The following is a 13,813-nucleotide window of genomic DNA, read 5'->3' as shown; positions in this document are numbered from 1 at the left end:
ATCTGATTTTTTGAATTTCAGCATGAAACAGATTGATGGCGGTGCGATAAGGTGTTGGTTAAAATGCGAACGTCGTGGGTGAATGTGTTGTCGGTGAACAACCTATCGGCGTCGGTGAATTTTTTGTAATGTTCATGTATATTCCGGCCCGTTGTGGTGTGGTTTACAATTATTAAAATGAATTGTAGTGATTATATATTTGAAGAATAAACTAATTTGAATGAAAGTATGGTGAAGGTGTGAAAAACAAAAACAGATTTAGAATTATTAGCTGCAAAATTGGTTAAAGATTATGTTTTATAATTCACCCAAAACAAACGATCCGAAATTTGAATCGACTCCAAGAAAACGATTTGTTGGGACGCTCATACAAACATTGTAATATATAGTTTTTTTTTCCCACATAATGAACATGCTGATACCCCTTAGTCCAATGGTTAACTTTGAAAGCTGCATGTGCATACATCAAACCACTGTTCAAACACTGTGACGGTATAAATTGTATTTTTTTCCGGTTTTTAATTATTTTTAACTTTACAGAATCATATCTAATTTTAAAATATCAGAATAACATAAAAGTTAGTGAATGAAACAATGTTATACGTATATCTTTTATTTAGTTTTTAATTATTTGATGTTAGTGAAGGAAACAAGGTTATACGTTTAGATATAAATTATTTATATTTAATAACTATTTTATTAGTATTTTAAAAAAAAAAACTATTTTATTTAAAACAAAAAGTATGTTATTAAGTTAAAATTTTCACTCTTTTGATAAACATAAAAAGAGAACCTATTCAACTAATAATACATATTAATATGTAATCCAGTGAATGTGCTGATACCCCCCTAGTCCTATGGTGTTGATATTATCAAAATGTTGTATTATTCAAATGCATTCAGTGTTCGAACCTTGCAACCATGATAAAATCATCTTTTTTTTTGTCCCCTAAAAACATTTTTTATTTTAAAGAATCATTCTTCTTTTAATAAAATCTTGTTTGATAAACGTGTCACTATGAGATCTCCGTACAACATGTTTAAAATGCTAGTACACACTATAGTTTGAAATGAATTAATAAAACTAATGGTATGTGTTGTGGAATATGTGGACCAGACTTCCAACCGCCATCACCTCCCAATCCACTTTGCCCTTTTTTTCCCTTTTACACATTTTTTTCTCTTTCTTAGATCCATTTTTAGTACATGCATTTTAAAGATCAGAATGGCATGTTCAAATTCCATAAGGTGTACAATCTGGCATGGTGGGAGGCTTGTATATTATCCTAAGTTGAAGTACAAAGATGGAGAACACCTTGTTGTTAACAAAACATAATTTTTTTATTTCTTTGAAGGGAACAAAGATATACTTTTAGATGTATAACTAATCTTTAATAACTATTTTTTTTTCTAAAATAAAATATTTTCCAATGGTCTAATAAACAAACCCCTTGAGTTATGATGGATAGTCATCTTGTGTTCGAATCTTGTGGAGGTACAAAAGAAACACATTTTGCTTTTTATATTTTATAAATTTTCATTTTAAGTATCATTTTTGTATTTAAAAAATCATAAATAATTGTTATTAATATAATATTAAGGAAATCATATTTGTATATATAAAGTCAAAACATACACCATATTTCAAAGTGAAAAAAAAAATCAAAAAACTCTTTTTATTTTAAATGTTTTGCACGTAAATTATTTGTATAATGTGTCCAATCAATTATTTATGGGCATAAGCCAGGAAATTTAGTCTAATAGATACACTATAAAAATTAATTTGTTTTCATCCAATGTATGTGCTGATACCCCTTAGTCTAGTAATAAACAAACCCCTTGAATGACTATGGATAGTCGTCCTGTGTTCAAATCTTATGGAGGTATAAAGAAACACGTTTTGATCTTTTATTTTTTTTTATAAATTTTCATTTTAAGTATCATTTTGGTATTTAAAAACTCAAAAATAATTAATATTAATTTTAAAGGAATCATATTTGTATTTGTAAAATCAAAACTTACACCGTATTTCAAAGTCTGAAACTTATTGGAACTTTGTAACACCTTATCAAACTTATTATACCTTATTGAACTTATCAGACCTTACTAAACTAATTTGAACTTATTGTTCCTTATTGGACCTTATTAGTACAAGTATCCATCATTCGGATTAAAATTCGAAATTTAATCAAATCAAAACTGAATTATTAATTCGGATCGGATCCGAACTTTAAATCGAATTGGATTGGATTGAATTTTTTTGAAAATTCGAGGTTCGAATTGGATTGTATTGACCTTGTTTGAATCCAAAAAAAACCGAAATAAATTAAATATGAAATCGTTAGTTTATGAATAAGTATTGTTAATATAATCATGCTAAACTATTATTATAATTATTACTATTTATCATGTAACCTACTTACGTTTTCAATACTTTTATTAATCGTGTACAACTATACTTTTAAGAAGTAATTTTTTTATTATGGTATTTTAATTTTTATTTTCGCATTAGGCCCAAAATATTTGAAACGTATTTTAATTTGCACTCTCATATCGAATCCAAATAACCGAATTTTAAATCGGTTTGAATTAGAGTGGATTTGGTGAGGAATTCAGACCGGGTTGGATTTTATAATTGAAAATTAAAATTATTTCGGATTGGATTGGATTTGGGATAAATTCAAACCAAAAACCGAATGGACACCCCTACTAATTAGACCTTATTATTAGACTTGATTAGAACTTATTGAAATTTATTAGACCTTATTTAACTTAATGTAACTTATTAAACCTTATTTAACTTATTATTGGACCTTATTATAACTGATCTAACTTATTAGACCTAAAACTTATTTTTATCAGCTGACGAGAACAAGCCCTTAGTGAATGACGGTGTGCAATTGAAATAATTTTAAATTTGACCTCTATCAAAATATCTCACTTTGATTAATATATTTAAGATTGAAAAATGAATTCAGGATCCTAACACATTTATTAATATCAAATCATATTTTAATTTCTCGTATATATTCTAGGCTATAATTTGAAAATTAATTCTTATTTTAGTAGCATCATTTTTCAATTCTTTTTAGCCCTTCACTAATGTTATATTTTTACCCCTTCTTGACTTATATGCGGAGTATTTATAATGATGAATTCATGTTAATATCTCTTACCATTTTAACTTTTGTTTCTTCCTTTACAATAAAGTGTGCGTACAATAGACTTTGTATTTTATTATCTAAATATTTTTATGACAATAGAGCCCTAATTAATTTCATTGGTATAATTTTCAATTTTATTTCAGCTATTCCTAGTTTACTTTTAGTCCACCGTGACTTATTTTAATATTACTTATAATAAGAATTATTAAATATTTATACTAGTCAAGTATATTAGTTTTTAAAATAACAATATAATAAATTTTGCATTGTTAGTCTTATAAACTATAATGGTCATGAGATCAAATATTCAATACATTCATTTTATTTATATTTTTAATGTATATAGTCGATATTGAATGAAACAAGATGCAGAGTCAAGTGGTGCCATAGACTTGTTTTTAAATTATATTTCTAGGTATCAAGTTACTAATAAAAGTATTCACTGAATATGTTTAGTATCAGTAGACGAATGAATATATCATATTTTATTATATTGAAGGAGATGAAGAAACTTTAAGTATGCGCTAATGGTGAAAAGGGAAATTACTTTTTCTCTCCTAATTACTATTTCCAAAGCTAAATGTCAGTGCCACATGAAATTTTACCACCATTAAGAGTTCATTGAATGGGAGTTTAGCGAAAATCTTCCCTCATTTTATTTTCAGTAAAATTTTAAATGTTAAGTAATCATTTTTGGTTTTATAGAATCATAACTAACAAAAGAAATGAACGAATCATTTATGTTTTACAAAAATCGAAATTAACAAATATATTTGTTCGAACTCTATGACAGTACATTGGTTTGATAACTTTCCAATTTTACGTAATCATATTTGTTTTTAATATAACAAAATAACAAAGTCAGATTTTTTTTAAAATTTCTTTTAAGGGAATAAAGTTATACTTTTATGTGTAACTCTTTATATATAATAAAAAAGAACCTATAAATAATCTTTAATTTTTATTTTTTAGTAAATCAAATCTACAAAGTGCTCTTAAATAAGTATTTTATTTTTCTAAAAAAAAAGAATTTTTTAAGTAACAATTTTTCAAATTTAAGAAATTTTAAAAGATAACCACTTCATTTAATACCCAACTTACAATATATGTAACCTATGTTGATGGATATGATGCGAAACATACAAAAACGATTATATTAATTCCCAAATAACTTATATAAATAGTTCATTTTAGTGGATGTTTTTTAATATGATAAATTTAATATATACATGTATGATTTCAAACTCAATTTAATAAATTGAAACTTACTAAGTAATGGATAACATATATAAATTTAATATTTATAAGTGCACGTGTTGATACCCCATGACTTGGTTAGTCAATGCTTTCCTATTGTAAACAAGTGATTTATGTTCGATTCTTCACTATAGCAGAACTTTAGATCAAATCAAAAATCCAAACTTTAAATCGAATCGGATCGAATCGGATCGGATTGAATCGGTTTGAATTTTTTTTGAAAATTCGGACGTTCGAATGGGATTGGATTGACCTTGTTTGAATCCAAATAACCGAAATGAATTAAATATGAAATCGTTAGTTTAAAAATAAGTATTGTTAATATAATCATGCTAAACTATTATTATAATTATTACTATTTATCATGTAACCTATTTACGTTTTCAATACTTCTATTAATCGTGTACAATTATACTTTTAATAAATAATTTTTTTATATTATTGTATTTTAATTTTTATTATCGCATTAGACCCAAAATATATGCAACGTATTTTAATTTGCACTCTCGTAACGAGTCCAAATAACTGAATTTTAAATATGTTTGAATCAGATTGGATTTGGTGAGGAATTCAGATCAGGTTGGATTTGATAATTGAAAATCAAAATTTATTTCGGATCGGATTGGATTTGGGATAAATTCAAACCAAAAACCGAATGGACACTCCTACTTATTATTAGACCTTATTATTAGACTTGATTATAACTTATTGAAATTTATTAGACCTTATTTAACTTAATGTAACTTATTAGACCTTATGTAACTTATTGGACATTATTATAACTTATCTGAACTAATCTGAACTTATTAGACCTAAAAATTATTTTTATAAGGTGAAGAGAACAAACCCTTAGCGAATGACGATGTGCAATTGAAATAGTTTTAAATTTGACCACCTATTAAAATATCTCAATTTGATTAATATATTTAAGTTTTTTTTTTTTTGTTGAAACACATTATCAAACCAAACAACAACATACAATAATCATCATAATATATTAATAAGCGTATTATTACCATTTAAGGAATCATATTGTCTTTAATAGAATCATCTAATATATTTGACATAAATATAAATAGTACAAATAAATAAATAATACGATAATATATGTGCTGATACCCCTTGGTGTAGTTGGTGAATGCTTTCCTATTATGTATAAGTGATCCGTGTTCGAATCCAAACTACTCCATTTTTTTTGGGGTTTATTTTTAGTTTTCATTCACATATATAATAGCCATAAATACTAATGTTTCCCATTTTAAATTAGAATTTTAAATATCAATGATACTAATTATCAATAAAACAATTCGAGTCATGATTAATTTAAATTCAATATACCAATTATTATTATTTTTGTTTGCATTTTATATTTCATTCACCTATTGCCCATAAATAGTAACGTCCTAATAAAAATTAGAACTTTTAAATACTAATGTTACCAATCGTCAATAAAACAGTTCGAGGTCTGGTTTCTTTAAATCTGAAATTATGAAACTCCCACTACAAACCCAAAACCTTTCCGCATTTCTGAGCATCAAATTTCATAAAACAACATCTTTCCGAATTTAAACAACATCAAAATGGTGTTAACAGGATCAATTTAAATATTGGCTTACTGATTCATATCTAATTCATACAAATACAAACATATTCTCAAAGACATACATATGGCAAAACCTTGTAAATTCTTCACCGCTTGCAAGATACATACCCACAGCCGGAGTACGATTGACTTGTTCATCTCCGTTTGACCGATTATGAGAATCATGTTCATTTATATTGTTATTAACCTCAACCTTAATCTCTTCATTACTAATGTTAGTAACCTCAGCTTCTTCATTAATAATCGAATGGCATGCATTGTTGCTTCTTCTTTTGTTACATCGTTTGATTCGATCTGCATCTCCGATTGAGCTAATCACATCGTTTATCACTTCATTAAGATTAATGTTCAAACGAGGGGACATGTTTTTGCATTCCATTTCACTGCCACAATGTCAAACACACTACTGTTATTTATTTCAGATTCAACAAAATAAAAAAAGATACTATAAAATTATATTTTAATTTAATATTGACAAAATGATCCTACGTATAAAAAACAGATGCTATAAAATTATTGACAGCAAATAAACCTCGATTCCATTTAACAATTGCTTCCATTAAAATAGAACCAAGAAAATTCCTTCAATTAAATAACATCCCACAAGAAACAAAACCAAAGACAACATACAAATCAATCTATTAATCTAAATGATTTACCCTTTCAATTCAATCTTTATAAAAATCTAATTTTTACCCAAAAATCATCTACTTCAAAATCAAACAATGAAAACCCTAAATTATCAAAATCATCAAATTAGGAATTTTAAACGAAATAATTCAGCAACTAACAAGATTACCTGCGAATATTTGTAACTGATTGACGAAATTAATATCCACACTTGAATAATTTTTTCACAATTCTCCCCTTATTCAAATTGGATGTGTTCTTCGCCAAGGAATTTTGGGGGAAAAGATGAAATTTTGGGGGAGAAGATGGGAAATTTTGATGCTTAATTGGGAAATTAATGGTGTATTATCCATTAATTGTTGCCGCCCATTGAAAATTTTGCCTCTCACCTTCCTCACAATGGCGCCTAGGCTGAAAATTTTGGCGCTCATCTTTCCCTCTTCTTTTTTTTCCTTTCCCTCTTTTTTTTTTTAGTTTCCATTATTACATTGATGAGTTGGCGTTTTTTTATTGGTGGTGTACAAAAGGAATCTTGTACACTTAGTGTACCCCTAACCTTTTACGAATTATATAGCCTAAGGGCTATGCATAAAAACTAGCAAATTCCTCCAATTAATGGTATATATCTTATTCCAATGGAATATATCTTATTCCAATGGAATCTATGACAAACTTAATATTAATAATTAGACCATCATTCAATTCTCATTAAATTGTATTTAAAATATTATTTCCTACCCACTTATTAGTTATACACATTATTTTAGGAAATAAAATATGTTCATTGTACTGCAATTCTATAAATCATCTTGAAAGCAATTTTTTTTTATAAAGGGAAAACAAAGCACACAATTATTTTAACGACTTTGATTTCACTGGAATTGGTCTAAGTATGGCAGTCATAATATTACAAATTCGTCCTTGAACAATTTCTTGTACAGCAATATCAATCTAAAATTTTCAAAAGTAAAAAGATTAACTACATGATTTAAGAAATTTTACAATTAAAACAGTAAAATATATTTCAAGAAGTTAGTAGACAATATCAGCAAGTCAATTAGGATTTGTATCCTTCTTTTTTACTCCAAATATAAGAGTGGGTTATAATGTTAGGGTAGAATCACAAGTATTAAAACAACTAGCATGATCGTAATTTACTTTATTAAAAAAAATAGACAATTCATCAAACTGGTATACATTACTTCATTAACAGGAAAAAAAGAAAAAAAAAAGACAATTTATCAAACAGGTTGTGGGCAATAAGATTATCACAATGCAAAATATTTTCACAATACTGACGGTGATGAATTGATGATCAATTACTCATTAAAACAAAATATTCATCTCATAAAAGACAAAAAGACATACCTTTTAGCATAAAAAATAATTCATAAGACTCTTGCTAACCTTTTTTTTTTTAATTTTCCCCACTAGTATAGATAGAAAAGATGTAAAATGATGAAGATGAAATGTTGTAAGTTGATTTAATGGAGACTTCAGGTTTTTTTTTTCATATATTTTTATGATATGAGTAAGATGAAAAATCTGATTCCAATTTAGGCGCCAAGCATTAGTTTCATGGGGAATTAACATATTTGTGTGGGTATGTGCTATTTATTGACTTGTTGTTTTTTTTATTATTCCCCATAAATATTAAACATGTACACTATTATTTTTATTGAAAATATAAGAGAATCTAGACATGTATTAATAGTTATACATAGCCCTAAGGGCTATATTTAACATTTGCCTAATTATAATGATCTTAAAAAATGAATAAAAATAAGATTCTTTAAAAGTGGTTAGAGTTTTTCTCTGATTCCAAGAGATCCTCGATCGATTCTCACCCCCCATGGTCTCGACCTTGTGGCTCTATAAAACAAATTAATTAATATATTGATGAGTTACTTTTGGTACCTTGAAAAAAGCTTCTGGTGATTTTTACACCCATCTAATATTTTATTTTATTTTGGAACCTATTAAATTCTAAAAGTATAGTTTTTATACCTCCGTCTAACTTCTTTACAGTTTCCGTTAGTGGCGCCCAACCATCGTCCAGCCACCCCTTCCTTCTCAGCCACCTACACGGTCACTGCTGGTCTTCCGTTATAGCAACCAAGCGCACAACCAAGTCACCATAGTAGCCTGCCACAGAAGCCCAGTCGCTGCGGCCAAGCACGCAACCCAGTCACCACAGCCAGCGAAACTACCTTAATTCACCTCCCCCACTCCCGAAAAACTAGGCCAACAATTCTTGCACACTCCAACCGCCACCACCACCACCACCACCACTCAAAACTCCCTTAATTCACCTCCCCCACTCTCGAAAAAGCCCAAACACTCATCCCCAACATCAAAAACCCTAGCCACTAGGGTTTCGGGGTAGGGGAAGGATCGATTCGAAATTATGGGAGTGCATGAGGGCCTGAGGGGTTTCTGTGGTGGTTGCGGGGGAGTGTGAAAGGGGTTTTGGGGAAGTGGAAAAACGGCGATGTCGAGCTGAGGAGGTGCGGAGGGCTGGGGAGGAAAGAACGGCAGTCCGCTATTAACGCTGGTGGTGGAGCCGCGTGAGGGAGCAGCAATTTAAAAGGGGAGATTGCTGCAATTTTGCTACTGTTGAGGCTAAGAGGAAGGAAATAGAGGGCTGGGATCACGGGGGAACTTTTGGGCACTGTCACCGGCACGGGGAAGGTGAAGGGTTGCTGACGGGGAGAGGGGAAGAGTAGCAGTGGCTGGGTTTTGTTTAAAAGTTTTTCTTTAATAAATTGAATTATTAATTAATTACATAATGGACCCCACTTAACAACCTCTTAACTAACGGATTATGTTAAGTGATACTAAAATCTATATTTTGTAACTTTTGATAGGTATCAAAATAAAATAAAATTTTGGATTGGTAACAAAAGTCAGCAGATGTCATTTTCGAGGTACCAAGAGTCAAAATTTTTTTTTTTTTTTTTTATATAACTTATGGCTAAGAAATGTAAAAGTTTAATCAAATTTAGACAGATGAGTTAATAAAACAATTTAATTCAAATTTAGGGAGATGGGTTGATAAAAACAATTTACCATATAAATTATAGATCTTTCTTTAAAAGATTCATAAATTCAAAATTTTATTTTATTTTATTTCTTATAAAATTGTGTAAAATAAAAATCCGAGTAACAAATAATTGATACGTGGTACCTATAGAAGAAACTTTAGCATGAGGGCTTAAAATAAAAATGTGTCATAAATACATAAAACTCACATAAATACTTCCTCTGTTACAAATTACTTGCAACAAAGGGGTATTATTTGTGAGACATAAAATATTCCTTTGTTGCGAGTAATATATAATGGAGAAAGTATTATTTTACTTTTAAAAACTTAAACATTTAAATATTTGATAAGGAGCTAATGATATCTTTCTAAAAAAAAAAAAAAAAAAAAAAGGAGCCGATGATATGGGATAAAGATTATTATAAGTTGAGATAAAATTAGGAATGAATGGCAAAGTGTATTAAATTACTCTTATTAACGGTCTCTCCTTTCATTTCATTGATATCAAAATAAATTGTACTATTACAGTATTTCTAATGCATGTTTATTTTATTTTATTTTATTTTATTTTTTAAAAAAGAAATTCTTATTTTACCGATACATCTCACGAGTCTTGGTTCTCCCCTTCTGCTAGCGCCCTAGTTATCAATTCACTATGATGAGGAAGACTTTGGCCTTGTTTGCCAAATGGTTGTTAGCAGTACGGTTTGCTGGTTCACTTGGCTTGTTTGTTTAGGTGGAATATTTGGTTGTTTATACTGGCTTTTGAAATTAGTTGTTTAAGTTGGCTATTAATAAAACTATTTGGTAAATTTAGTTTTTGGCGGTTGGTTGTTTATTAGATAATTTTTTGGTCAACAAGCTAAAAGCCAACAAAAAAAGCTTCTCATAGCATCTTTTTCATTTTGGCTTAAAACTCAGCTTTTTCGCTAAATGAAAAGCCAATTACCAAATACTTTTTTTTTTTTTTTTTTTTTTGCCGTTTGATGACCACATAAAAAAGTCAAAAGCCAAAAGCTAACAAAAAAGTCATTTACCAAATATGGTTTGTATCCTTATCCTTGTCTTCCATATTGTTCTTTTACTTCATAGTATATTCTTGAACATGGATAGATTGTCAACTTGCTTTGTTTTCTTTCTAAACTAGAAGCTTGCAATTATGTATGTAATAAGATGGCTAACGCACACGATGTTATGTGCGTGCCATTTCTAGTTATTTTCAAATAGCTCTTTTAGTTGTTGGCAACATAAAAATATGTAAACAATTTTTTTTTTAAATTATAAATGTTCGTACATTATTCTTGAAAGTTAAATAAAAAGTTAAGACAAATAATAGTAACGGACATTTTAGAGGGTATAATTGTCCAAACACTATTCATAAGGCTTAAATCAATAAATCACACAAGAAAATGCTTAAAGACAATTAACATCATATTAATATGGGCATGTAGGTAAACAAATATTTTTAAAGATATAATTGTCCTCACACTATTAATAATTGTTTCTCATACTTTTGAAAAGGTAGTGATATAATTAAATACCAAGCTGCTTTTCCATTATATTACAAGATGTATACCTGTACAATTTCACATCTTTTGTTTTTTTTTTATCTCTTGACATTGTATACAAGATTGTCAAGGAATCATAAAAAAATAGTTAACAAAAAAATAGATGGGGAAGAAGGCATCATAGGGGAAAGGATCTCAACTTGTGGCCGATCTCTTTTCCCCCTCAAAACCTAATTAACTATATCTACATTCTAGTAATAGCTTGTATACAACTAATCATACAAACAAGTAATTAGGGCAACATTGCTAATCATACTTTTGGCGTTGATAATATGGAATACTTACTAGCTTTCTCTAGAATAAAAATGAAAAACTTTGTAGCAAGGGAGCTTATTATTTGTTGAAGAATAGACCTTTCACGTATCACCACATGTAAGTGTTCCACATTGGTTGAAGAAGAGATAACTTATCGCTTTATAAGGCTAAAGAGTTACTCTTCCTATTGCCATATCGCTTTGGAATGGAACCTCCTTTGGACTTGTGAAGTGGACACTCTCTCTTGGTTCACGGGTGTGGTCCAGACCTGTATTTAAAATTTATCGAAACTTTTTTCAAGCTGAACCCACTCTTTGGGTTATACCAGTACTCTTCCGTTCCTCAAACACCTCAGGTAAAAGCCTTTCAAAAATTTCGAGAAATAATTCCCATTCTTCTTGGTCTAATTTTTTAAAAGAGATGCCCTCAATTTCACTCTTTCTGCTTGGTACCGCGAAACTGATGCTCTTAACCAAGTGTCCCGCCTTTCGAGTTTCATTAACATCCATGCCAACACTTTGACAATGTCCATGCTCTATTAGTGAGCATAACTTCTTATCATTATCAGATGAAAATTCCTTTACAAAATGAGGTTGTAGTGGTGCAAGTGGTGGCTTTCCTATTGTAGAAAATTGTGTTTGTAATGCCTTGTTATAATGTTTAGACATACTTTTTGGGATTTCTTCTTCACATTCTTCATCAAACAAAAACATAGAAGACTCATTTTCTACTATCTTTTCAACATCTTTTGTTAGCAAAGAAACAGCATCCTCTGCTCTACCACAAATTCTTTCCAACACGCTCATTGTTTCCTCGCCGCCATGGCAATCTTGAGTCATCATCTCACCTATGTCACCAAGGCATAAACCCGCCGCAGTTGCTCTCTTTAAGAAGATGGTGCAAACAACAAGAACACGGATGGAAGACTCGTTGAGGCGAGGGAGTTGAGTACATAAAAGCCTAGCATCTTCAAATGGATTAAGATTTGATAAATAATCTATCTCGACATCTGAAAAGGGTATCGATGCTTGAGGCCAATGGAGCCACTCGAAATAAGGGTCATCTAACCACTCAGGTAAACAAAGGCCATGATCAATAGGAATGAGCTCGGCGGCACCTAGAGAGTGCTTGTCTAGTTCATACTTCTTAACTAGTATATTTCCAGAGTGTCGATCGATATTTAGAAGCCTTATATCAAGGATCCCAATATGATGAACCGAAGAGACTGAAAACCCAGAAGGACTAACATCCCCTGCATCTGAATCATGCTCTACAAAGCGTTGGAGAGACGCGATTTTGTATCTTGGTGATGATATAGGAGCTAGGTCATTTACATGAAAATTGACATGAGAGAATTTGACAAGTGCTGTAGGAGGAACTCCAGCAAAACCATCATGATCAAGGAGATAAGCAGCCAACTCTCTTATGCCAGTTTCGCCAACTCGAATTGAGCGTTTTATTCCAGGCTGCCCAAGCATTCTCCCTGTAAACCCCTTTGGATTGTTGAATGCTAAAGGCTCCTCATCCATTGGCTTTGTGACCGCGACAATTTCTGTGTTCCTATTATTTATAAAGTAAGCCCCTCCTAAACCATTTGAAACCGGCACCGGTTCCACACCAGAGGCTAAAGCTATAGCAACCTCAACAACAAGTGCTCGAGCTTTAGAGGCGCCCTTACCACCAATGAGTTCAACCTTTCGAGTTTCACCATAAACCGAAGCATCCACCTTGTTATTTAAAGTCAAGCAAGGAGTAGAGAAACTTCGCCGTTGGAAGCTTCTACTAAGATCCGCTTGCCCTAAGGAATGAGCCACATCAGTTGGGCTAGGCTCGACCGCAACAAAATCAAGATTGGTGAAAGACAGAAGCCTACATCTTTGTGATCGAGAAGGAGGTGTTATTCCATGATGTTGATCGACAACTACAGCCATTTCGGAATCGAGTTTAAGTGAGGGTGATTGAAGAACAAGCACTTCACAATTCTGTTTAGTAGACTTTTGAAATTGAGGTTGATTATCAAAGAGGAAGAAATTAAAAATTCCTTTCAACATTTAGCTATCCCAAGAATGAATTGTAGCCATTGGATATATATATTTTCCTACATACAATCAAGTATTACAAAAAAATAACTCAGACGAATAATTAAACTAGGCAAAAATCATAACCATTTTTTTTAAAAAAAAAAATCGACACTATAAATATTTTATATTTAATTAACTTACCTATGTATTTGTCCCTCGCTCCTCTGTACATATCTCGTCAGAATTCTGCAAGATTTATCATTCAAATAATT

General features: G+C 30.3%; 1 protein-coding gene across 1 annotated transcript; it reads right to left on the bottom strand.

The window, feature by feature from the left end:
* Positions 1-11,208: 11,208 nt before the first annotated feature.
* LOC110714877 (phosphatidylinositol 4-kinase gamma 8-like) lies at positions 11,209-13,755 on the bottom strand. The gene has a single exon (XM_021893429.1). The coding sequence runs from the start codon at positions 13,569-13,571 to the stop codon at positions 11,817-11,819; it is 1,755 nt and encodes a 584-aa protein (XP_021749121.1). The 5' UTR covers positions 13,572-13,755; the 3' UTR covers positions 11,209-11,816.
* Between the last annotated feature and the right edge of the window lie 58 nt (positions 13,756-13,813).

The sequence above is a fragment of the Chenopodium quinoa genome, unplaced genomic scaffold (assembly GCF_001683475.1).
Source record: "Chenopodium quinoa cultivar QQ74 unplaced genomic scaffold, ASM168347v1, whole genome shotgun sequence".
In the NCBI taxonomy this organism is placed as follows: Eukaryota; Viridiplantae; Streptophyta; class Magnoliopsida; order Caryophyllales; family Amaranthaceae; genus Chenopodium; species Chenopodium quinoa.
Note: the sequence above shows the minus strand (reverse complement) of the source record. Positions and strands in the feature narration are given on the sequence as shown.

Bases quoted from the DNA above. Each gene is read 5' to 3' on its own strand.
- LOC110714877 (XM_021893429.1), bottom strand. From the start codon at position 13,571: ATGTTGAAAGGAATTTTTAATTTCTTCCTCTTTGATAATCAACCTCAA.